The 25,877-nt window shown below is 38.0% G+C and overlaps 1 protein-coding gene across 11 annotated transcripts; it reads left to right on the top strand.

Moving 5' to 3' along the window:
• Positions 1–25,677, top strand: LOC121712107 (zinc finger protein 263-like). Of its 11 annotated transcripts, none has more exons than XM_042096153.1 (10): positions 12–521; positions 719–837; positions 2,938–3,031; positions 3,153–3,256; positions 5,150–5,341; positions 5,515–5,566; positions 6,070–6,164; positions 17,429–17,599; positions 19,085–19,328; positions 22,246–22,382. In XM_042096153.1, exons 1-9 carry the CDS (start codon positions 236–238, stop codon positions 19,307–19,309), a joined length of 1,338 nt encoding a protein of 445 aa, XP_041952087.1. In that variant the 5' UTR covers positions 12–235; the 3' UTR covers positions 19,310–19,328; positions 22,246–22,382. The 11 variants fall into 11 exon arrangements, with proteins under 11 accessions (XP_041952047.1, XP_041952038.1, XP_041952029.1 ...); XM_042096163.1 differs by lacking the exons at positions 17,429–17,599; positions 19,085–19,328; positions 22,246–22,382 and adding exons at positions 10,602–10,676; positions 11,067–11,170; positions 11,286–11,761; XM_042096122.1 differs by lacking the exons at positions 19,085–19,328; positions 22,246–22,382 and adding an exon at positions 24,989–25,677 and having other exon boundaries at positions 8–521.
• Positions 25,678–25,877: the final 200 nt, after the last annotated feature.

Here is a 25,877-nt window from a genome sequence, read left to right as displayed (position 1 = left end):
TTGTCTTCCCAACCAGGGGGAGGCAGTAGAGGACGTGAAGACAGTGGGACAACAAGGAAGGGAAAAAAGCAGCCTTTGCTGTTTTGACACCACATTTTACTGTCAAATTTATCTTCAAATTTCGTTTCAAATCGCGAATAAGCGTTAGCTAAGTGAAGTTATTGTTCTTTTAGGAAAGTGTAGCCTTCATTCCTCCGATTCCGTTGGCATCGCTTTGTAACCCAGAAACGTTACAATGGCGAACAACAACATCGCTTTTAAAACACAGATCGCTTCCATCATGGAGGTGTTGGCCAACGCGGCAGTAGCAGAAATTTGCAAGCTTATCGACGACGATTATGCGGTTCTTCGTCTCGAAATTTCGCACAGTCAGAATGAAAATAGGACATTGAAGAGAAAATTGCAAATGATGGAGCTTAAAATGGCCAGAGAACGCGCGGAAAGAACAATACGAGAGCGCGCACCAAGCGCTCGCAGTGGAGGAAGAACCTCCGTCATGGAGAGAAACCGAGGATGGAGAGGTAACGTTAACGTTAGGTCGTAAAAAAAAAAACTCTCGAATTGCAGATAATACTGTATTGTATATTGGACTTTTCGTTTGTAGTGCAGCATTGCATTGAGTTGGTAACTCCAGAATATTGTTGGTCAATGGACAACTGTTACAGTTAGCCTAATGGTCTTTACAGTAGAGCAAACATTTAATTTACCCCTTTTGCAGGAGGTGGTCTTTTCCCAACCAGAGACAGATTTCTTGCCACTCAAGGGGAAAGTTCTTGGAGAAACAGAAGATGTTTCACAGATGATCAACCATCAAAGCGGACTAGTGAAACGGTAGAGGTAAACAATACCCAATGTAGTATGACATGTTCTAAGTCTATTGTAGTGCCTGTCTACACAAAGTTGCATTGATGAGGAACATACCATTTTGGAATGAACTCCACACTAAACAAATTCTTGCTGAGACTACAGCCTTCAAATGTATAGAGTAAACATACCCATTAAGCCCAGGCACCATTTAAGCCCACTTGCAACTTTGAAGTCAATAAAAAAAGAAGAGGTGGCTGTCTTGTGCTATTCATTATTTTATACAATACAATTTCTTAGTTACATGTCAGTTTTTGTTGAGCACTAATCACATTTGTCAATGTTGAGTTAGGCCAGCCTAATTCAGAGCAGTCTCAAGGAGGCTCACATAAAGTCACATCAAAACTTTGCTGTTTTGGAACCTCTCAGAAATTATCTCTTTTCAACAATTTTCAGCCACTTACTTGATCAGTACATTCTTATTATGTAAATTGGGAGATTAATGTTTTGTCAGTTTTTACTATTTGATTTAATTTGGAAAGATGAGCTAGTTAGTTAGCATAGCGAGCTAATCACAAGGTTAATACATATTATCTATTTGTTAATACATATTACGTATTAAAAAGTATGTACACTAAATTTTTTCTAATTAATTTTACAATCTACAAATTAAGACACAGTAAGTGGTTTGGGTGGGCTACATATTAAAAAAAAAATGCCTTTTTTTCTAGGTGGGATTAAATGGTACAGTGACCCAAAAAGCAGCTAGCACAAGCTAACTTTGAATGAGAACACTTTGGTAATCCTGGATAACTATGATAGCAAGTTTACAGCATATTTAGACTCCAGTCGTAGCTTTATTCATTTTGGTGTGAACATATCATCTTTATTTCCTCGGTAGGCAATAAGCCATTTAAGCCCAGGCCAGCATGTTCCATTTAAGCCCAGCATGTTCCATTTAAAAGCATATCATGTGTTTCAATAGGAAATTCCTGAAATTATGAGGTTTGATACATTTTCACTGTAATCCTGTGACTTTGATGTTCTTTTACCTCACTGATTTCATTAGTTGGCAAAAGCAAGCCAAGCATAAAATCAAATATTTTTTTAATACTTGTTAAATGTAAGATTTGTTATTGAATAAATATTTGGTGTTTTTACTGCTTTGAAAATAATATATTTTTTTATATTTTGTCGGTCATTTCTGTTGTGGGCTTATTTGGAACACGTGGGTTTAAATGGTGCCACGCAGAGCCTTCTACTGGACCGTTGCCTTTATGGTTTGTACAGTGTGTTGGACCTGAACAGCTAAGACACATACACTGACATTGTACACTAGGGCTGTGGTGCCACGGTACCAATTTTATATGATATGTACACAAATAAATTAATGTATTTTAAAATGAGATTAATCTTACACGTTAACAAAATATTACGTTAATAAACTATGTCAGTATGTATGAAAAATAACTGAACTCAGATTTTGGTGGGCTTAATGGGTACGTTTATCCTAAGTAGCCTAGAATTCATATTCACTACCCAACAGAATGTATGCATATCTGCTTAATACAGCAATCAAGTAACAAGGATGGCCATCTGCAGAGTGATTTCTTCAGTTGAGTGGAAAGCACCATTCTTTGCTTTCTTGCAATCTGTAGATCTAAGGGTGCTTTCACATCTGCAGCTATCTATTTTATCAAAACAAAGTGCAGTTTGGATTGGTTAGTTTTTTCTGTATGTCCTGAAACAGTAATCACACCCAGGTCAGTAGCAAAAAAATTACCCGGAACCTCAAGATAGAGGTGGTCTTGAGATGCATCACCTGCATTAGTATTAGACCTTGGTGTGTTCCCACTGGTGAGAAAGCAATTTAAACAAAATGGGATCAAAACTATGCAGTAGCAGTGAATCAAGGGAATTGAGGCATTGTACAATGAGTGGGATGTAGACCTGTCCTTGTTTACACCTTAAGTTTACATTTTATAAATCGTAACCCCTGAGGACCCCTGAGGAGGTCTCGTGCCTCATACAGGTCTAGTTAAATGACCGTTTCTACACACAAGCGAGTTTAAATCTGCTCTCTCCGGGCAATAAATGAAGGAATGCTGTATAGTAAACTTTCTCTGTTATCAGCCCACAGTTATTGAGCTAGAAGACCCAGAGGTGCAAATTAAGCAGGAGATCCCAGAGGCTGTCCTACATGGACCTGAAGGCACGTCCTGGAAAAGTAAGAACAGAGAGTACCACCATCTCTGTTTTTATTCATCAATGCTATCATAGCACTATGCCATGTGGAAAGCTAACAAGATATCCCTTTTTGTCTTTATGTTTGTGTTCTCACCCTTAAGGAATAGTGGGCCCCGTCTGTGATGGAATGGTCTCGCACACTGTAACTGCTGACCCCCTGGCTTCGTCGGCTGAGCAACCTGGGAGCAGGCAGACTGTTGTGGAGGTCAGTGGATCAGATGCTGTCCTGAAGGCTGAGATTAAGACTGAGGCAAAGACTCAAAGCATTAACCAGAGAACTGAACACACAAGAACTAAAAATGCTGGCAATGCGCACAGCCCCGAATGTTTAGTAATTGAGAACTCGCAGGCATCGGTGACTACAAAGGAGAGTGACCACGGAAGCTCTGTTACTGAATCACAGTCATCCACGCTGATCAATCAGTCTATCCCGTGTACAGATGGCTTTCCTGACGTTTTTGGGAGGCCCTCAGATGGCCAAGGCGAAAAACTAGATTCTCCTGTTAAGATTGAGGAGTATCCGCATATGCAGAATGTAGATAATCACATAAACAGTTTAATGGTTGAGTATGAGAGTTATGATATGAGTTCCTCTTCGTTTGGCCTTGGAAGTAATGTCTCTGTTGCTAATATGGGTTTGTCAGATGCTCACACACAAGTACGGCAAAATCAAATATACAGTGGTTCTGAACTGGGAAATCTTGCAGTGATGGCATCTAAAGACAAAAGGTTCTTCTGCAGCTTTTGTAGTAAAAGGTTCAGCTGTCCCAAAAAAGTGGAGATCCACATGAGAGTCCACACGGGCGAGAAACCCTTCAGTTGTACCCAGTGCCGAATGCGCTTTGCCCAGGCTGGCAACCTGAAAAGACACCAGAGGGTCCACACCGGGGAGAAGCCATTTGGCTGCAGTCTGTGCGAGAAGCGCTTCTCCCATCTGCACCAACTGAAGATGCACCTTAAGGTGCACTCTGGCGAGAGGCCCTTTGGGTGCCCTCACTGCACTCGGAGGTTCTCTGAAAAAAGCTACCTGAGGATTCACATGCATAAAAGCCATTCATCAGAGGAGGCAGAATGAAAAAATAAATACATTATTGTTTGAAATATGGTTACCAAAATGTGTTTCTTTCCTTTGAGATTTAATGGTAAAGTTCTTGATTCTGCCAAAGGGTTGTAGATATTGTTGTCCAGTTATACCCTTTCGTGTATCTGAACGCAACGTTTTGATTAGCCAGTATTAGTGAATGGCTTGGCCTGAGACACTTTGCCTCTTATCTCCAGAGCTTTTTTTGGGTGGGATGGAAAGCTAGCATAACTTGCTGAAGTCAGTGGGCCCTAATTCGAATGATGGGCAAAGTGCAAATTCTTATATTCAACCAAATTTAATTGAAAAAGTAGGCAAACTCAGTTAGCTAATTTAACATGGGGATGCCCTTAACCACGATTGTTGAGGAGTCAGCTCAAAGCTCCCATATGCCACACCATAGTTCATGCACAAGAACTTTGCTTGCTGACTTAACCCTTTGCCCTTTGCCCACTATTTAAACTAGGGCCCAATGAAATGAACTATCGATTATAATTAGGGACTTCTCCTTTAGGACATACTTAAACATGTTACATGTGGGATATGCAGGAGGTGTAAATGATCAAATGGTTGTTCATTGGCATCTTGAATTATTGTTATTTATTATTACACTGAACAGAAAGTTTCATGTATGTCTACTCATGTGAAGGCACTCGTTCACTATGTTGTCATATATTTTTAACACCTGTACGTTGCATATGAAAAGTTTTAAGTATTTATCAAATAAAGATTGTGTTTTATCTTTATCATTTTGTTTTTGTCTTCACCTTAATGGCCCTGTGTGTTTTTATATAATTGCCTTAACTATGAGACATGCCTTGCACCACTTTATCTGTGTTCTGGAGCAGTGATGTCTTGATACCACCTATCTAGCTTACATTTAGATTGTAATGTGTTTGAACAAGAGTCAAATATAATAATTTTGATATTACATATTATTTGCTAAGTCATACATATTTATCTATTGTAGAGTGATTTTTGTTTTGTGATATTAACACAACTTTTACTCTATTTCAGGCAATGAAAACAGATCTTGACCAACCATTGACTGAGATGGGGGAACACGAGGAGAGGCGAATAGAGGCATCCACATCTTTTAGCCTCGCCGGTTTCAAAGAGTCCGAACTCACAATTAACAGTGCAATGTTTCCTTCAAGCTGCATAGAAGAGCACAATGTGCTTCCACCAATGGAACACAGTTCTTTCAGTGTGAGTACATAGAATATTGTTGAATGTCCAGTGTGGAGCGTTACTGTACTCAAATAATTTTGTCTTTTATTATAAATATGTTGATCACACTGCTTAGTTTTATTAGATATGTCATAATGAAATAGACCATATAGTCTTGTTTGTACATCAATATTTGTTGTATTCTATTTTAGCGTGTGGTTAAAATGGAATCTGAAGAGGCCAACTCTCGACCAAGTACCTCTGGTAAGATACCAGTTTATGCCCTTTTGCCCTTGTTTTCTAAAACTACAGCCTTCAAATGTAGAAGTAGCCTAGAGTTTATATTCACTACCCAACATAGTGTATGCCTTTTAAATTATGACAATGGAAATAACAACAGGAGTATTTATTGTATTATGCATATATGTACCATTAAATGTAATGTTTTCATTCATTATATGATTTGTATATTTAGATTTTTACGTTTTGATTCAAACTGTTACCCTAACTGCCATGTAGGTTAGTGTTGTTAAAATTGAGAATGCTTATAGACTAAAAATAGCTTACTTATTTTTCTTTTCAGTTATTTGTATACACTTATATTTAAATGTAGAAAAGTTGTACAGGGCTCAATCAGGATGGCATAGAATATACACGGATGTTAGATAAAGCTGTGTACATCGTGTCTGCTGTTTGCTCTCTAAATTAAATTGTTCCAGTCCTGGTGCCATGTTTCCCCACCATCATTTCTCTCGTATCTCTTGTAGTGGACCAGTGGTCAGGGACAGTTGGTGTGGAGTGGAACGCTTGTTTGGCATCTGAACGGACTGACGATCGTGGAAGCACAAGTGACACTTTGGAGGTCAGTGGATCAGACAGCACTCACAGATTGCAGACTGAGAGGCTGTCTTGTGCAATTAATGAACTTAGAGCAGACAAAATGACTTGGGAGATGAGGACATCCGGTGTACAATGGGAGATAAACTCTGAAGGTCAGCCAGAGAGTCTTGCACCACAATTGGTTTCTATTTTAAGACCATCAGATGGGTACAGCTTGCCGTCTTTGGGAAGTGAGAAGTGTGAGACTGATGTGCTGGTTAAACGAACCAGTGACCATGGGCAAGTTGCACCTGTATTGCCCCAGGTAAACAAAGATGAGTTTTTAGCGGAAATGGCAAGCGTTGGTAGCTTTGTGAGCCCTAGAAAAGACACACGCAAGGCCAAAAGGAAGAATGCGGCAAAGAAACTTTTCCCCTGTTTGCTTTGTGGTCGAACATTCAAGTGTCCTAAGCAGGTGGAGATCCACCATCGAGTGCACACGGGCGAGAAGCCCTTTCGTTGTTCTCTTTGCCCTGCCAGTTTCTCGGTCGCAGGCAACTTAAAACGGCACCAAAGGGTTCACACAGGGGAGAAGCCATTCAGTTGTCCTCAGTGTAACAGACGCTTCTCTCTGCGACACCAGCTTCAGAAACATCTGAGGTGTCATTCAGGGGAGAAGCCATTCAGTTGTTTCCGCTGTGGCAAGAGATTTGCAGAGAAGAGCTATGTGCGACTTCACCTTCAGAGGTCCCATTCTGTTTCCATCAATTAGTCACTTGATAAATGGTCTGCGTAAAAGTGCTTTTACACCAGTGTCGGCAGAGTCGACACTGGTACTTGACATTTTCTTCATAGCAGCAGTAATGGGCAATTTTGAAGAGCTTAATTCAATGTCAGCCCTTTTTAGATTGTTACTTTTGTTTGGCCTTGAGTGGGTGGAGTTTGTACCTCCCTGTCTAAATATTGAAGTCCTTGAGCATATCAGTGGTGTATTACTTTTCTTCATGACTTGTGGGTGTGCTGTGGGTGACCCACTTGAATTTTTTCTCAAAGTTGTCTGTATTTTTTTCTTTTATTCTGCATAATGTGTATATTTGTCGGACAATTCTGAATAAATGAAAACAAAATAACGCTAGGAGCATACAAAAACAAATGTGCAGGGTGCAAGCCTTGTGAACCATGAATGGGATCATGATTTGTTTTTTTGTTTTTTTAATAGTATAAATGATAACCAATACAAATTGGTGGTGGTGACCCTGACACAGTGTGATTTTGACAATTTGGTTGTCTCATTCCAGTTGGTGACTTGTGAAACTGACAATAAATTCACTCATTCGTGATCCTGGTGTCATCTCTAAAGTGAATTATAATGCCTCTGGTTATTTAAGTTGTATTGGGATGGCAAGCCATTAGTCTGTACTTTGTTATGGTAGCTCTGATCTGCTCTGGAGAGCTTTAATACTGCACCATTTAATAATTTATTAGGTTTCAGATATACTTTAGCAGAAATGTCTTTGCAAAAAGTAGACTTGTAGCCTGGTTAAAACCAGACTCATTCACTTTGTAAAATAGTCTTGGGACTCATGATTGGGAAACGTTTTCAACACTAGCATGGTGATGGGCGTAGATTTTGCGTCAACTCTGAAATCATTGGTCCAGCCTAACCAATCAAATTTGGGGATTTTGGCTTCTTACTATACTTCGCCTAACTTTACAAACTGACAATAAAAAGCATTAACAGTCAGGGAACAATGTATGCAGGCCTACCTTTGCCATATATTAATTTACACTGTAATTTATGATGTTCGCAGGAATTGCTACTACTGTTTACCACAGCCACTTTCGATTTTGAAACTATAGCATCATCCCCTCTCGTCACTGATTGGTCCTACTTTTCTGGGGTCTGATGGAAACGTTAGTGAATTATGGTGTTCCAGACTAGTACTGTATCTCCCTGAAAGGAGATCTAGGTGGGTGTGGCCAGGCTAATAGACTTGTTTATTGTGTCTCCAAAGTAAAGTTGTGTGAATATACAACAAAGATTGTTATTTTCTGTAGGTCTATATTTTTTCCACTTCTTCAGAAATGCTTAGTCTATCTAATTAGCAATCGATCTTTGCTGTAACATACTATCTCTGGTAATCTAATAAGATATGATTCACTGAAGCATGAAATAAACAAAACTATTATCAGTGGTTCTCCCATAGTTTTATTTCCAGGGAACAAACGTACTAATGAAAATGTCCATCTTTTCTGCAAGGTTTGATTGACACAGACTGTGCGGATGACCCAGTTTATGTCACCTCTGCTTTCAGACTATATAACCATTTATACTTTATTGTTATCTTGCATTTTTATTAATTACATTTAATTAAATTTCACTCATGCTTTCTGAGTAACCTTTCCGGCAACCTTTACTTTCAAAAGGGACATTTTTTGACCAAAAAAACTTTTATAGAACAATATTTAAGCCCTTTAAATACAAGCAGTCTTTAGCCTATTGGTTTGAATTAGCTTATCAACATTACCTGAATCAAGGGTTAGCAAATACGTTTTATTTTTTTAATTGAATAACCGGCCATAACAGTTGAATGTTATGTCTTTTAAGTTGATTCCAAGCGGTTCTTATTCCCGTTTCCCTTTTACATGGTCAAACTGTTGCTCCACATTATAATAGTAGCAATCGTAATAATGATCATAACATTACAATTATTATACGGATATTGCTGCTGGCTATGTAGGCTAAGCATTCCTTGACATTTCACTCAGTGTCCAAATGCAATGTTCCATAGCGATTTCGTTATTTCCCTGAGGATCACACAAAACTACAAGCCCGATTTTCATGAAAGCTGGCGGAATGTAGCGAGGGAAAATTTCTGAATCGCCGGGCTGCCTGGCCCGGGCAACTTTAACTACTACAATGTTGCATGGCATGGTAGGCTATTTGGTCTGTATAGATATCTGCGCTCTCAGAATGATCTACTTTTGAGATGTCTTCAACATTACATTTTGCGTGTCCTCTTGCTGCAGATCAGACATCCCGCTGACGATTCAGTCGCAGTGGCAAACATTCGTTAATTGATTAGGCTATTAAATTGATCTGTTTTAGCCTTCACGACTTTTAGGGAGTTTGACACCATTGCTTGTTTTTCCACTTCAGCCACGAGTTAAAGGGACGCGAGGATGTGTCAGCCTATGACGCATTAAAATAAACACATTTACACATTTTACATGCGTAGGCTAGGCCTACAGCTACATATTTCCACAAGTTTATAACGTAAGGATGTATTAGCTTAACACTGGTGACAAATATTTTTTTAAAGAAATTGTAAAAAATATTTAATTAATTTATATTTTTAAACAAAGCCAGGGAGCCAACAGAGAGTGGCTAAAGGCAGCTTGCAGGTTGCCGACCCCTGTACTGTATGGCATTGGTTGCTAGGGAAAGAAAACTTATGCTAACCTTTAGCTTACAATGCATGAAAGTTTGCTCAAATTGTTGGAAATTAAAAAATATTAAGTCAGGTGTTGCTGGAACCTGCTTAAATTAAGACCTATTTTTTTCCTCCCGAACATTAATCATTTGAAATGGATATGATCTCACATTGTGTCAACCTCACATTGGGCCAATCACATTTGCACACCACGTCCGAAACTTTTGTCCGTCAAAAAAGAGGTATGCATCTGTATAGCGTAAGTGGATGAGGTTTCCTACAGCAGTATTATGTATGTGATGGAGCGAGAAAACTCATTATAAAATTAGGATTTTAGTGGAACATGATGTTTTAGGAATATGACAACTTTTTGGAAAATAAGTTTATTTGCTAGTTGTAGGCTAACTGGTCTAACCCACATCCAGTGAATTATGTGAAGCTGTGGCTAACAGTGTCAGACTGCGTTATTGCTAACCACCTAAAATGATTGCCCTCCAACTAGATAAACATCAAAATATCAACTGACCAGTTGGCATGGTTAGAAGCTTGCTAACTGGTGTCTTCTGGAAATATAAAGTAGTCAAGCGGCGATGTTGGGAATTTTTTTTTTTTTTACATTTTGTGGGTTTCGAACCCAGACTGCACAATTTAGTTCATAGCATGGGTGACTAGTGGGAATTACCTGTTGATCTGTTCTTTATATGACTATTAATTTAATATGAATTTGAAGGTGTATAGTATGGCTTTAACTTTAAACCAATTTCTTGGCCGGTTGAAAGCCAGCCTGGGGGAGATACCAAGCAGTTATTGTCAGGAAGCAGACAAGGGCCTTTGTCAAGTTTAGACTTTCATGCAAATTTGTTCACATATTTGAGCAGCACTTCCACATAAGGCAGGGTAGTTACTGGTCACTCTTAATAGCACTTTAACAACAGACTTGTATCAATACTACACAGTTACACAATACAGTTTGTTTTCCTTATAAGCCAAACAAGATTCGTCCTGTGTGATGCAGAATATCTCTTCTTTAACGGGCAATTTTTCAGACACGGCTTGGAATATTTCCTTCTGACCAAAACCAAGAAGGTCAACAGACGCTGGAAAGCACATGGAGCTGGCAGGTGGGTTTTAGGACAGTTATAGAATTGTTAATGTTTGCTGTGATGTTTTTCACACACATGAATATATGTAGTTCACATGCAGTAAAGTTTTGGCAAAGGCCTAATAGGTAAAAACGTTCTTCCCCCAGGAGTGCTAGTGTCTCACCTTAATTTCACATAACATTGACAATCAATTCTTCTTATTCTTCTTCTTAGTTATTTTTATGACTACTGAAACTTACATCTCCAGGAGTCTTGTCAGACAAATAAAGACTTAATATTTACTGTCTGAACTATTCTACTGTGACCAGACAGTCTTGTCATGAAGTGTTGCCAGGTTTACACTCATTATGTAAACACACTGTGTGCTGTTGACGGCAATGTTTAATGTGATTTTTATTTTCTTATTAGTCTTTTCCAGGAACATCTGGGAAAGAGAGGACGAGAAGGTACAGAGAGAAGCTCAATGCAGACCAAAACAGGAGGGAGGAATTACGAAGAGAGAGAAGAATAAAGTAAGTCATTTGTGGTGCTGAATGTAGGTGTTATTGACTCAGTGACTTTTTATTGTTATTATTTGCAATGAATATGGTGTATTGACTGTGCTATTTTTATGGGTTTCCTGTAAAGATATCTTGAAAAGAAGGCAAAGGGAGAAATTAAACCACGAAGCATACAGTACATGTCTGAAGAAAAACGTCAACAACTGCGTGAACAATGGAGGGCATCAAAAGCCAGATGTCGAAGGAAAAAACAGGATCCTCGAGTGCCTCTTTACATAAATACTGTATCCCTGCCTTATGGAACTCCTGAATGACAAGTGGACTGCATCCCCAGTCTCAAAGCAAGCCTCAACAGGATGTGAACATGTTACACAATATATTTAGAGACATTACAAAAATGATTTTTTTTGTTTTAAAAAAGTTTCAGATCCACCTGACATATGGAGAGTGACACTGATCAAACATTGAGTTGAGAGGAGAGAAAATGGGAAAACATTTTTTTTACCACTGTTACCTATTACCATGTATGGTCTTAATGAGTAAATGTCTGTGTTAATGTATTTTCTAATTAAAAGGTAATAAAAAAATTAGCAATTCAAATGATATATTCTTTTATATGGTTTAACTACATACATGCATGGTTGTCCAAAGCGACTTACAAAATAAAACAATACAATAGTTAAAAAAACAGTAAACAGTTTTAAAACGTTAGACTACATTAAGGAAAATAGCAATAATAACAATAATGTCGATGCTATATCAACAATTAACTAGAAAATGAATTACCAGTGCATGAAAATGCAAAACATATGATGTAAAATATACATTGTTAAAACAGATAATAGTTACAATGGTTTTGCTTAGGTAGACATGGTTGTTGCAATGCTAAATAAAGCTGTTTCTATGATGGTTGCTAGGGTAATCATGTTGGTTGCTATGGAAACTGACATACCGGTAGATGCTTTATTTCAATGGTTGCTATGTTGGTTGCTAGGTAGGTTGTGGTTTTATATATACTGCTCAAAAAATTAAGGGAACACTTACAGTTTTCCACAATTGTTAAAACACATTTTTTGAAACCTTCCACCCTTTTCTCCATTCTCAAGCTACATTCACAGAATGTCTGACAGTTCTTGCAAAATAAAACACTCGCCTCAAAAGTTTTACTTGTGCTCAGAACCAAACAGTGTCAGAGTACCGATTCAGTGTATGATTGAAGTGTTCCCTTAATCTTTTTGAGCAGTATAGTTGGCTGGAGTCATTGGTGATGACAACAGACAGTTGGAATGGCTAAGTTTAAATAATTAAATAATTTAATAGTAAATTATTGTAGTGAGGACTTTTATTTTGAAACAGTTGGCAGGAGCAGAGCCCGTTTATGGAGAGCCGGATCACTCCCTTTTTGTGTTTGTGCTAACTTGGCTGTCTGCTTCTTGTGTGTGCTGTAATACACTTTAACATGGGGGTTAAGAAGTGCCACATTAATTGTGAATTAAATGTGAACAAAGACCCAACTTTAGAATAGGAAACATTTTCTGTACTACAAAGACTTAATTATGAGTTATTTGTCCACTATTAGCACTTGTGGTTTTGTGTCTAGTTCCATATGAATAGACCATCTTTGATAAGTATTATTAGGGGTAAATAACTGTTCTTGTGGTACTACCACTTTATAAGCCCCATACTGAGTCATGCATATTTAGGTCATAATTACTATGCAACAACTTACTTAATAACTATGAATAAAGGGTAATTAGGAGCTTACATAGAGGAAATTCTTAATTAAGGGTCTAGTAAAGGTAGAATAAGGTATTGCAGAATAAGGTATTAATTAGTGACTTATAATGACTAACAAATGGCTAGTATGCTACTAATATACATTTTAGTAAGCAGCTAATTAATGATGAATATGTGTGTCTTAATATAAAGTGTTACCAAATTATTTAATAGTAGTTGTAGTTGTGGGCAGAGGAAACAGGTACAGGAAACATAACCTGCAGTCTTAAGGGAGCCAGATTGTATGCTTAAAGCCTGAGACAAAGTAGATAGTTTAAAAGTTGAATGTAGATAGTGTAATGGATGTTAATAGATAGTTTAATGGGTGAATGAGTGTATGTTTTGAAGAAGGATGGATAGAAAATTGGATGGAATGTGCCTTAAATCCTTGTAGAATGGAGAGGCACCGATAGGTCTTTTCCACTGACAGAAAACCGGCTCCGTTCTCGTTCGCGAACCAACATTTGAACCAGTCGGAGCATTTCGAAACAAAACACGGTTCGGAACATGGCACTTTGGTTTGGAGCTTGAACCAGAAAATAGATATTTTTTTACTGCGAACCGGAGTGAGTGTGTAACTTTACCATTCAGAGGCAGTCCGTCCAGGATTTCGCAAGGATTTTTTGAGATTGTTGCGACCTAAGATGCCTGATTTCGCAACAACTTTTCTAAAAAATTGCGATGGAAGTTGCGGTGTTTTAGCCGTTTGTTGCGAAGAAATTGCAGGAGGAAGAGAAAATTGCAAAAATAGTTGTGATTTTTTTTTTTTTAAATCAAGGGCAACTAAGTTTACTAAGACCAAAATCACACTGATCATCTTGATATGCTAATTAAAAAGGATAAGTAAAGGTAAATAGTAAAGATTACAGAAAATCCAAATAGGCCTACTTTATTTATGTAAATGCTTTGACTGGGGTAATTCACAAAGCATCATGTCATATGTTTCAATACATTCATATATTTTGTAATTCATATTAAGTTCATCTTTTTTTAACAATGAATATTCTGTGACCTGCATAATTACTACTACTAATACCAACTAATTATCTAGTAATTTCATATTGACTTTTAAACTATTAGGCTACACTTGTCTTTAATGCCATTACATTGGTGGTGTGTCTAATTGACTGTCTGGCACTTTAAGGACGTGAGAGTAGCCTAATTACATTTCTGGGTGGATTGTAAGGCTTGCATCTCACTGTGTTCGGCTACGAGTGGAAACAACTTTTTGCATAGTGCAGCAACACAGGAGTTAGCCAACACAGGAGTTATATGCTCACTTTTCTTAGAGCCACTTAATAATCTAGCTGCTGCATTTTGAACTAGCCGAAGTCTGTTGAGAGTGGAGTGGGTCAGGGCTGCATATAATGAATTACAATAATCTAGTCTAGATGTTATGAAAGCATGTATTTCAAGATCGGAGCAAGAGTTTCAAGATCGGAGAAGGACAAAAAGGGCTTCAGTTTTGCAATGGTTCTTAACTGGAAAAAGCTGCCTTTGACCACACTATTTACTTGCTTATTAAAATTGAAAGAGGAGTCAAAGAAAACCCCAATATTCTTTACTTCACTGTGGCAGTTTGCAGAGGTCCTAGTGCATTTTTCAAGATAGAAACATCACTTGGAGGGCCACAATTATATCAGTTTTACTTTCGTTCAGTTGAAGAAAATTTCTTGCCATCCAGCATTTGACGTCACTGAGACAGTTAAAAATATTCTCCAAAGAACAAATGCCATTAGTGTTAACAGGCAGGTAAAACTGAGTGTCATCTGCATAGCAGTGATACTGAATGGTATACTTTTTAAAAATTGAGCCAAGGGGTAGCATATAAAGAGAGAATAAAAGAGGGCCCAAAATGGAACCCTGAGGAACACCACACTTTATAAGGGCAGAGGAAGAGGAGAAATTGCCTAAACTAACTGAAAATTATCCATCACTAAGATAAGAAGAGAACCATTGCAAAACAGAACCCTGGAGACCAACTTCATCCTCCAAGCGTTTTAATAGGATGTTATGGTCAATGGTGTCAAATGCTGCACTCAGATCAAGAAGCACCAAGAGGGTGCAAGATCCAGAATCAACTGCTAAAAGAATGTCGTTTTGGACTTTAAGCAAGGCCGATTCAGTGCTGTGCAGAGATCTAAAACCTGATTGGAATTTATCACATATATTGAACTCACTCAGATAAGAAGAAACCTGAGAGAGGACAACCTTTTCTAGTATCTTTGACAGAAAAGGTGATTTAGAAATACGCCTATAATTCTTCAGGTCACTGGGCTCAAGGTTAGGTTTCTTAAGTAAAGGTTGCACAATTGCACGTTTAAAACCTGAGGGGACCACTCCATTGGTTAGTGAGTGATTAATTATGGCCAATACAAGAGGGCAGATGATGGTAAAAACTTTTTTAAAAAGGTGTGCAGGTAAAACATCTAAGTGGCAGGATGTAGATTTCATATGGGAGACCACCTCAGAAAGCTGGGAGGAAGATATATCCTGAAACTGTTGGAGGCAGCTAGGTGAAAGTTCTATCACTGAGGGATCCGAATTCGGAGGTGAGATTTGAGATTTTATTTTGTCAATTTTATCGATGAAGAAGGTGAGGAACTTCTCACAGATTTCTGTTGAAGGGGCAAGAGTAGATGACGCAGAGGCAGGATTTATAATAGAATTAATGGTATTAAATAAAACTTTTGGCCTATGAGCATTATTGTTGATAAGCTGAGCATAATACTCAACCTTTGCTGCCTTAACAGAGTTTTGGTAGGTCTTTAGAGAATCTCTGAAAAGGTCATAGAAGACCTAAAGCTTCTCTATTTTCCATTTGCGCTCTGCTTTCCTGCAAGATTTTCTGACAACGGGTCGTGGCATTCAACCATGGAGTGGTGATAGTTTTGACACGCTTTTGTTTTAGTGGGGCAACACAGTCTAAGGTCTCAAGACAGGATGCATTAAAGAGAGTGACTAATTCTTTAATGTCAGAGCAGGTGGAAATAGCAACAGAGATAGTAGGTCAGTGAGAGAGGATGAAAGTATTAGAGAATGTTGTGGCTGTGGTGGAATTAATAGAACGGGCAAAGGAATAGGACTTAGGGGGAGATACAGGGGGACAAAACAAAATAGATTCAAATAAAATAAAAAAATGATCAGAGACCCCAACATCCATAATTTCTAAGTTGGAAACATTGAAACCATAAGACAATACTAGGTCTAATGTGTGGCCTTTCTGATGTGTCGGGGCCATAACAGATTGCACAAGATTGAAAGAGTCCACAAGGCATAAAAAGTCCTTAACCAAAGGTTTTGATGGGCAACAGATGTGAATTAGGGCTTGGATAAAAGTTTTTTTTTTTAAACGATTAATCTAGCATTATTTTTTCGATGCATCGATTAATCTAACGATTCATTTTTTCAGTCCGATTCGATTTCGATTCGATTCAATTATCTCCCCATTAATTGACTAATAGCAACTTGTACATGTTGATTTACATATCTGAATGAACAAAAACATTAATTCCTTAACATTGGAATATATGTTTATTGCTCATAAGATTCCAAAATAAAAGACTATACAATTGCGAAGTAATGCATTCTTAGTCAGAGGTAGCATTCAGTTCAGTTCAGTAGTGTATAGGTCTAATTGAGTGCCTGTCACTTTAAGACGACGTTCGTGAGGGAATCCTTGTAATTAACATTAACACAGTTAAAACGCTGCTGATGTGTGGATGCAATTCATAACGTAGTTAGTTCAAATAACGGTTCATACTTCTCCTTGGGACAAGCACTTTTGAGTCTTGGAAAACACTTGGTTGGACATGGTCACGATGCTAAGCGGATTTAATAGCAATTTAGCCCGCCGTGTTCTATGCAATGCTTCTATGTGGCAAGCAACAACAATCCTTCAACAATCGTGAATATTTTGTTAAATGCACATGCAGAGGAGGGGCAGCGGCGTAGTTGAGCAGCTGGCAGTTGATACAGGTGCAAATCGGTTTAATTAGCCCTTTATGATGTCATAGTGGCAATGCAAAGTCTATGGGGAAAAATAAACTTGTTTTTTGTTAATATAAGTATAACGTTTACAAAAATAGAAAAAAAAGATAACAGAACAGTGCATTTTCATGCACTGTAATATAAGAAGATGACTTCGGATAACAGAACAGTACATTTTCATGCACTGTTATAATGAAAATAAGAAAAATACCATAAATATACAAACCATAGCTCATAACAACCACTTAATGATGAAGTGTAACCTACATGCACTACATACATGGTTAAACTACATACATACATAAGCCATTTTCCACATCTAATGAGTGATGTATATATGTTTCTAGAAATTGCCTGGGCTTCTGGAGCCATACATCAGTGAATACACCTGCTTTTATTGTAATATTATGACAACCATTCTTGATCAGTTTCCAGTTGAAGATCCAGTTGTGGAAAGATGAACAACTTCATCCAAGTAAACATCTAATTAATATTCTGCTCTAGTCCTCAGAATTGTCCAGCACAGTATCACACATCACAATGAAGCATCGAGGAGCGAGAGATGTTAATAGCTTGGGAGTCTACTCAGTGGAACAGGCAACAAACTTCACGACTGATGTTGTCTTCCCTTCACCAGATCTGCACCAGAATGAGAGGCAGTTCCTTTCTCGAAATGTGAGTAGAGTACATACTGTATATTGTACTTTACTACAGTAGAATACATGATATGGACCCTTGAATGTTGACATTGACATTCTTACAAGTGAATATTCTAAACCAACAACATCATTTTAACAATCATTTGTGATTGTGTATAACATGGGATTAAGGACAGTAACAGTGAAGAAAGGAATATTCAATTCTCCTTTTGTGGTCACGTAATTTACAGATTCTCAAACAGGCCAGAAGGCATTCCATTACAACAGGGCTTAAAGCAAGGAACATATCTGTTGCTGAATTTCAGTCTTCAAAGCCCTTGTATAGAATCTCTTTTTATATCTTAAACGACCTGGCCACCTGAAATCAGGCACATTGCTTGAGAACTTTAAGCCAGGGATGCAAACTACTCACCTTTTAGGTCTGAGAATCCATATGAGCCACTGCTGCATTTCATACAAATTGGAAGTCAGAGGCCTGTTCAGTTCAGGGTACATTCTGATTGGCTCTGGAACTTACGAGTTGTGTGGAATGCAGCATCAGTAGCCTAGGCCTACTCATTCTGATGGAGTTAAAGCTGAAGAAGTGGATGAGGAGACAGGAGATCTAAACTTTGAGAAGGGATTATTTTTTAGGCGAAAAGGATGAGAACTTTGCCAAACGTAAGGTGACAGTATTTGCGTTTTATTTGCTTACCTTTCACAATTCTCTCATAGGTTATAAATAAATAATCTGGGTCAAACAAAGCCCCAGGTCAGTCATTTGTGCTCACAGGGCTCGTATTGAAATAGGAAACGTTGGTCAAATTTTGTAACATCAGTTGCGCAATTCAATTTTTCGTTATTAGGAGGAATCCGAATTTAATTAAAACTCCTTGGCTTTGCAGTCCCTCCAGGATTTTGCAAACTTCTGATATCACAAATTTACCAAACTTGCCGTTTTACACAAATTTACGTAAATTCAAGAACCAGAATTTTTCAGTTCCCTCATCAATTTCAGTCATTTTGGCTTCGACAATTACAACAAACCTGCACAAGATTCTGGAGGAACTGTCTGTAACATCAGTTACATCTTAACTCTTCAGGTAAGAATTTTCTTTCCCTCTCCATTATAGCCCTAATCTCACAGTTTTGCATTTTTGCTTCTCAAAATCCTATTTTTCCCCCTGGTTGGTACCTGTTTGGTTGTTTTTGTTATTAAAATCTTCCTTTTGTGAATATCGGCCACCTTGTCGTGCACTTTGGTCCAGTCCTCAATTTCAGCAGACATGAAACACAGAACCATGATAAAGGATCAAAGCAAGTAGATCTAAAGTTGAATTCTTCTGATAACCATATTAAGGGATTTAAGACCTAAAAGATGAGACTACAAAATTCTGCAGTTCCCATGAGTGCCTCATTATCATAATACCTGGCTAATTTAATTTGGACATTTATGGATTTTCCTTTTTTGCTAACTTTAATGTGAAATCATTGAAATTGTATGCATGTACGATTTCACTAGGTGAAAATGGCCATGACTGCTGCGGAGCGTCAGGCTAAACGCCGTGCCAGACTAAGGGAGAACGAGCAGAAGTATGCTGAATATAAAAAGAAGAATGCCCTGTACCAGAAGAGGAGAAGGACAAAGAAGAAAGAGAATGAATTACGCCTCCCGAGTTATGATACAGAGCTCATTCCGAGACTGTGTCGTGAAGAGACAAGGAAGTTTCAAAGTGGCGTGCCTTGAAGAAAGATGAGACAACAAGGTAAGGGAGCCAGTGCCAACACATGTGCAGGCCTTATGCAAAGGCCTTTAGAGCTGATCCATAGTCTACGCAAGTTATATGGACACAGTTGGGAACGCAAGGCTCATGCACACATTGAAGACCCCTCTCGTGGTCTGTGCAAGCGACGTGGACAGTAGCCCCTATTGGAAACGCATGGCACTTGCACTTACATTTTACACATTTTGTTACGTTAAACACTCCTTGCATTCACGTCACTGACTTGTGTAGACTATGAATCAGCCCTTATTGTACTAGGCAAGTGCTGCAGCCAGGATTGCTATCGTGAAAGCCATTTTGTAAAAAAAAAAACTGTCTGTTGGAACTACTGCGAACATGTGATAACATCTGCCTATAATCTAGGCCCTAGATGCAGATGCAGAACTGGCAGTCAACGTCAGCTAATGGGATACACCTCTGTATAAGGAGATCATTACTAAGGCTGTTCCATTTTATAAAAGGGATATCTGCCAAGCTTTAGGGTGATGTAAAACAGCAGCAGGCTTAATTAATCACAAATGCATCAGCATTGTATCCACAGAACATTGTGTAGAGAGCACATTCTTTCATGCACAATAAACAAAAGTTAATGTTGTGCCCTGAATTGACTGTTGCACTTTTTTATTTTGTTGATATTCTGTCATTTTGTACAATGAAAAGTAGTTCTGTCCACATAATGTCCTTGGCAATTGAATGTTCATTTTGTCCACAACAGTTCTGCTATTTTACAAAAAGTAGGCTAGGCTATGCTATACAATAAAGGTGTTGGTCCAATACTTTTTGTGATTTAACAAGTTGGAATTGGAAATTGGGAATTGGAAAATAAGTAAGTTGGGGATATATGACATATAGTTGATGTAGGCCTTTACAACATATCATATTTTGCTATAGGCTACATATTTTTATGTGATGAACAAATAGATGTCATTCAGAATATGGCAATATTTGATCATATCCTACACTCTGATATTGATACATACCAAGCTTAAATTGCGTGGAAATATCTGCATGCCCAGTTTACTGTTGTATGTTGTACTGTATGTTTGTTTCATAAATTGGGGCAGATGTGTGCTTGTATCATAAAAACGTTATCAGTAAAATAAAGGCACACATTAAAATGAAATTTCAGGGATTTAATCAAGAGCCAATTCGTTTGGGAACAAGACGGGACCCTGTAGGTCTATGGCGTTCTCTATTCCTGTGTTGACTAGATATAGAAGGAATCGTGTGCATCTAGCTTGCAGGGCAAACCAGGCAAATCACCCTGTCTGTACCAAAACAACCTTAGAATTTCCCAGCAGAATATCAGATCATAAGACATTTTTAATTAATGATTTTATTTGAACACAAAACCTTGTCACAAACACTGCTGTCATAATTCGTCAAGAGGAATACAGATGCAGGCAAAACATTAATTCTAGTGTTATTGGACCTTAGTTCAGCCTTTGACAATGTTGATCACAACATATCACTACACAGACTAGAACACTTGATTGGATTTACAGGTATAGTTATCAATTAACTCAAATCATGCCTACAAGAAAGATGTTTCTTTGTTGCCATTGGCAACTGTACCTCAACACTAACGTTCTTGACCTGTGGTGTTCCCCAGGAGTCGATCTTGGGGGCCACTATTATTCAACCTTTATATGCTCTTACTTGAAAATTCATCAAAAACAATTTTATTTCCTATCATAGCTATGTTGATGACATTAAATTCTACTTAGCTCTGTCATTTAATGACGATGTCTCTTTGCCAATACATTGAACAAATTAACAACTGGATGTCTCAAAATTCTTCATCTGAACAAAGACAAAACTGAAGTAATTATACTTGGTATACTTGGCATGACATACTACTCATCTTGACAAAGGGCTTCAAGCAAAGTATGCTGCTAAAAATCTTGGTGTCTTAATGTACAGTGATTTAAATTTCAACAGCCACATGAAAACAAACTTAGAGGTCTTATCTTAAAACATGATTTAGAAAAACTCATTCATTGATTTATCTCCAGTAGGGTTGATTACTGTTGATTACTAGGCTGTTCAAGAAAACTAGTAGTGACCACACTACACATGGTAAAAGTACTGACCACATTACTCCAATACTTCAGTCACAGAATTGATTTTAAATCACTCCTGCTTATTTATAAATCACTAAATGGAGCAGAACCTAATTACCTATCAAGACATATTTCAGCAGTACACACCCTCCAGACCTCTCAGGTCACAGGAGAAATATTTGTTGGTAAAAACCGCTGTCAGAACTAAACAGGGTGAAGCAATCTCTAGCTGCTATGCGATTCAGCTTTGGAACCACTTCCGGATGACATCAAAAATTCCCCAACACTTGCTATTTTCAAATCTAGACCGAAGATTATACTGTTCTCAGATGCTTTCTGCTAACTGATCAAATTCAATTCATGTTAATCAGATGCACACTGTGTTTTTATTTTAACAATTTAAGCAATATTTGTGGCTCAATATGTATATGTGTATATAAATACTTAATTCAAACCAACAAAAGAGATAAGCAAGGGTTTGGTTTTAAACAGATTATTGTAAGTGGAAAAGTTGCAATGTTGGTCACACTGTATTAATGTAATTACTGAAAAATAGACACTGTTAAATGTGCTACATTAGTACACATTCTACTTACAGTAATTTGGAAAAACAAATTTGACTGAACTTTTTGTATAAGAATATTTTGTAATGTCAGTCATGCTCCAAACTCACACCACAAAGAACATTGCTGAAGACATGTCAAGAAAGGGTCAAGTAAAGTCTGCCACAGAAGCTCAGCCATGGAAAAATTACGTCGTTTGACATTGCCACATTTAAAGTCACTGAATTCTGGTAAGATAATCAAGGTACTAAATATATCAATCTTCTTTTACAGTTGAAGAAGGACCCTGAGGACCCCCATTCTTCCGACAATTCTGAAATGCCTGTCTCAACACTTGTGCAAATATGCACACGACAGAAGCCTGGAAAAAGGAGAGAAAGAAAGAAAAATTTGACTTGCCCAATTTGTGGTATAGGAATTCGTTATCCAGTAGAGATGAAGATCCACCAACGGGTACACACAGGCGAGAAGCCATACCGCTGCACAGTATGTCCAGCTCGCTTTGCACAGTCAGGATGTCTGAAGGTCCATCTGAGGTGTCACACCGGAGAAAAGCCATACGCTTGCCCTCACTGTGGGAAATGTTTCTCCTTGTCCAGTACCCTGAAAACTCACATAAGACTTCACACAGGAGAAAAGCCATTTGGTTGCTCATACTGTGTCAAAAGCTTTGCGTCAAAGAGATACCTCCAAAGACATCAGAGGAGAGTTCATACAGGAACCGCGTCTACTGAAGCTAACTACTGAATTGTAGTATATGTTACATTTTGTAGACGTTAGGATATTTTCCAATATATGCTCCTGTTGGCAGCTTGACAGCAGTGAGAGAGCCATTAAATAGCAACAGATGTGCTGATTGTAATTGGGAGTGAATCTTTATTTGTTTGTTGCCAATGTCCCTTAATTCTATTTCATATTCTTTGCTGAATTAGTTGTTTTATGCTCATGTGATGTGCTTGTATATATTATGACAGCTACAGTGTATGTTCAACTGAAAATAAAATTCTCTTGCAGAAGGAGTGTATTGTAAGGAGTGAAAATCCAGTTTTGAATCCTCTTTTAAAATATTTTACATGTGCAAAACAGATAACAATTGTGTTTTAAAGATATATATGTAAATCCTAAGGTCCACGTCCATTACATCCATTTTGCACTCCATAATAAATAGCTATATAGGGCTTACTTGGATTAATGTAGAGTATGTCAAGTGTGCCATTATGCCATATTTACCACACATTTCCCCCATTTTGTTATGAAACTTACTTTCTCTTTATGAAGAGAGTCTGGCCTCTGATGATTAGGAAATGTTTCCTCTCGTAACTGGCGTAGACTTTGCATTATCTGCCAATCACATTGATCAGGGATTCCTAACGTTACTTCCTACTTTGCCTAACCTTTACATGAATTTACATATTACATATATATTTTATTTTTTTTATGTTTGGAGTAGTAGTAGTAGTTACTACTTCCATTTATCACAGCCACTTTCGATTTCGAAACTATAGCGTCATCCCCTCTCGTCCCCCTTTGTGTCGAAGGGAAACGTTAGTGTATTGTTTGGCAGACTAGTATTTCACTGAAAGGAGATTCTAGGGGAGCATGGCCAGGCTAATGAAGCTGAAGACCATAAAGGTCTTGGTTACTTCATTCCTAGAGGAGATTTCAAATCTAATCAGACCAGAACCAGAAAAGAACTCAAAAGACCCAGATTGAAATGGTCAGGAGGATAAGTGCATTAGACTCGTAGTTTGACAAACAACTGTTTTACAGGTTGATCAGTTGGATGATGAGATGAGGATTTATGGTGAGGAGTATATTCCAACCAAGAAGAGAAGGCCTGTTGAACGACAGCCCATAGAAGATGTGAAAAAAATTGGGGCACTACACTTGCCAAAGATGGTGGATGGATTGAATGCATCACGATGCAGAAGAAAAGGATGCAAAGGGAAAACGTTTATCAAATGTATTAAATGCAACATGTATTTGTGTGTTTCAAAGACAAAAAACTGCTTCCTGTTGTACCATGCATGATCTGTTGGCGGTGCTGAGGTGACCTAACAACTCAGCTTTAGGTGACGATCAGATGTGCAGAATGCTATTTAATCAAAAAGCTCCACAATGTGATGTTCTTAAAATTATGTTTTACTATTCAAATGTGTTTCTCTCATCTGTTTCTTAATGACCATGATATGAGTTATAACAAAAAGTCAACACAGAAAAACAATACAACTATTTTTAATATTGATGACATTATATTCTGGGATCAAACAAGACTCTTGCCCAATACAAGGGACAGGTGATGGGAATAAATTAATACCGGAACATGTTTCTTTAAACCTTAATACAATCATAATACTTGTGCTATCTATGTTGATCAGATTGAAGAGGAAACCTTGTGAGAAGTTAAGCAAATTAGAGGATGCAGGAGCACTTGATATGTTATTTCAAGCAGAGGAAATGTAATGATTTTGGAGTGTTTCAGTGCAAGTAAGATAAGCTATTGTATTCATACAATCCAGTCTTATCACTGTTTTACATGCCATCATATGTGAACTGGGGGCAACAGGTCAATTATCTGAAGCAAGCTTCAAAGCAATGCCAAATTTCAAATGCTGTTAAGCAGAAACATGCTCGACAGGTCTGTCACAGTTCTGGGATGGGCTACAGAAGGTGTTTGTGTTGAATAATTCCCATTTCTTCCAAAACCAATACCTAGAGTGCTAAAGGTCAGCAAAGCTGTAATTGCAGAACATGTAGCATTATTTGATGAATGTAAAGTCTGCTGAATAAATAAGTTAAAAAATGTTAATTAATTGTCAATTGCTTATTTCCATTTTTTCATAGCAAAAGTATAATTATCTGTCAAACCCATAAAGCGATTGATGCTTGAAGCATGACCTTGATGGTTGATGCATCATGGATGGATGGAATGCACAATTGTACTGATTTGGAATGCATGACTGTACTTATATGGAACTGTACTGAGAACATGTTCTATTCCTCTATTTTCTTGCAGTTCATGACGGCTGAGGATCGTAACACTGCAGATTCCACATGGTCGCCCATCACAACGTCCATCCAAAGACCTGGACAAAAGAGGTCTGACAAGAAGCGTGAAAGGAAAAAACGTCTAACCTGTTCAGTTTGTGGTCTTTTAACTCGTTGTCCAGCAGACCTGGTGATCCATCAACGTGTCCACACGGGAGAAAGGCCATACTGCTGCTCTGTATGCCCAGCCCGTTTCACACAGAAAGGATATCTAAATGTCCATCTGAGGGGTCACACAGGAGAGAAGCCATACAGTTGCCCTTGCTGTGAAAAGTGCTTCTCAAAGGCCTCCTCTCTGAAGACTCACATGAGGCTGCACACAGGAGAAAAACCATTCAGTTGTGCATACTGTGACAAGAGCTTTGCATCATCGAAATACCTTAACAAGCATCAGAGGAGAGTTCATACAGGGGTCATGTTTAGTGGAGAAACTAGCCACTGAATTGTAGCCTAACATAGTATTTAGTAATTCTGGAGTGGAAAACATGACGTGTTGCATGGTGTTAAAATGACCTTAGCCAAGCCAATTAAGCAACTTGATTTATGTTTCATATTAATTGTTGAAATATTATCCATACATAGAACATATCACTGCGATGTCACATTCATGTACTGCATATACCACATGTAAGATTAAATGAATTCTAATCCCAACAATTATCAGTTTCTGAAATCGTAATTATGGCTGCTGAGGACAAGACAAGTGAGGACAAGGACCAGGACATCAAATAGGCCTAGATTTGTCAGCTACAAGGGCCAGAATTTTACAATTCTCACCAAATTAAAGTTATTTTCTGAGAGTGAGCAATAAGGTGTAACCAGAGAATGTCTAACACGGGGCTCTGGTGTAACCATTT

The sequence above is a fragment of the Alosa sapidissima genome, chromosome 1 (assembly GCF_018492685.1).
Source record: "Alosa sapidissima isolate fAloSap1 chromosome 1, fAloSap1.pri, whole genome shotgun sequence".
NCBI lineage: Eukaryota > Metazoa > Chordata > Actinopteri > Clupeiformes > Clupeidae > Alosa > Alosa sapidissima.
The sequence above is the reverse complement of the archived record's forward strand: the minus strand, read 5'-3'. Positions and strand labels throughout refer to the sequence as shown.

Bases quoted from the DNA above. Each gene is read 5' to 3' on its own strand.
- LOC121712107 (XM_042096104.1), top strand. From the start codon at position 236: ATGGCGAACAACAACATCGCTTTTAAAACACAGATCGCTTCCATCATG. The intron at 3,257-5,149 runs GTCAGTGGATCA...ACTCTATTTCAG, and splicing joins GCAGGCAGACTGTTGTGGAG to GCAATGAAAACAGATCTTGA. The intron at 5,567-6,069 runs GTAAGATACCAG...TATCTCTTGTAG, and splicing joins CTCTCGACCAAGTACCTCTG to TGGACCAGTGGTCAGGGACA.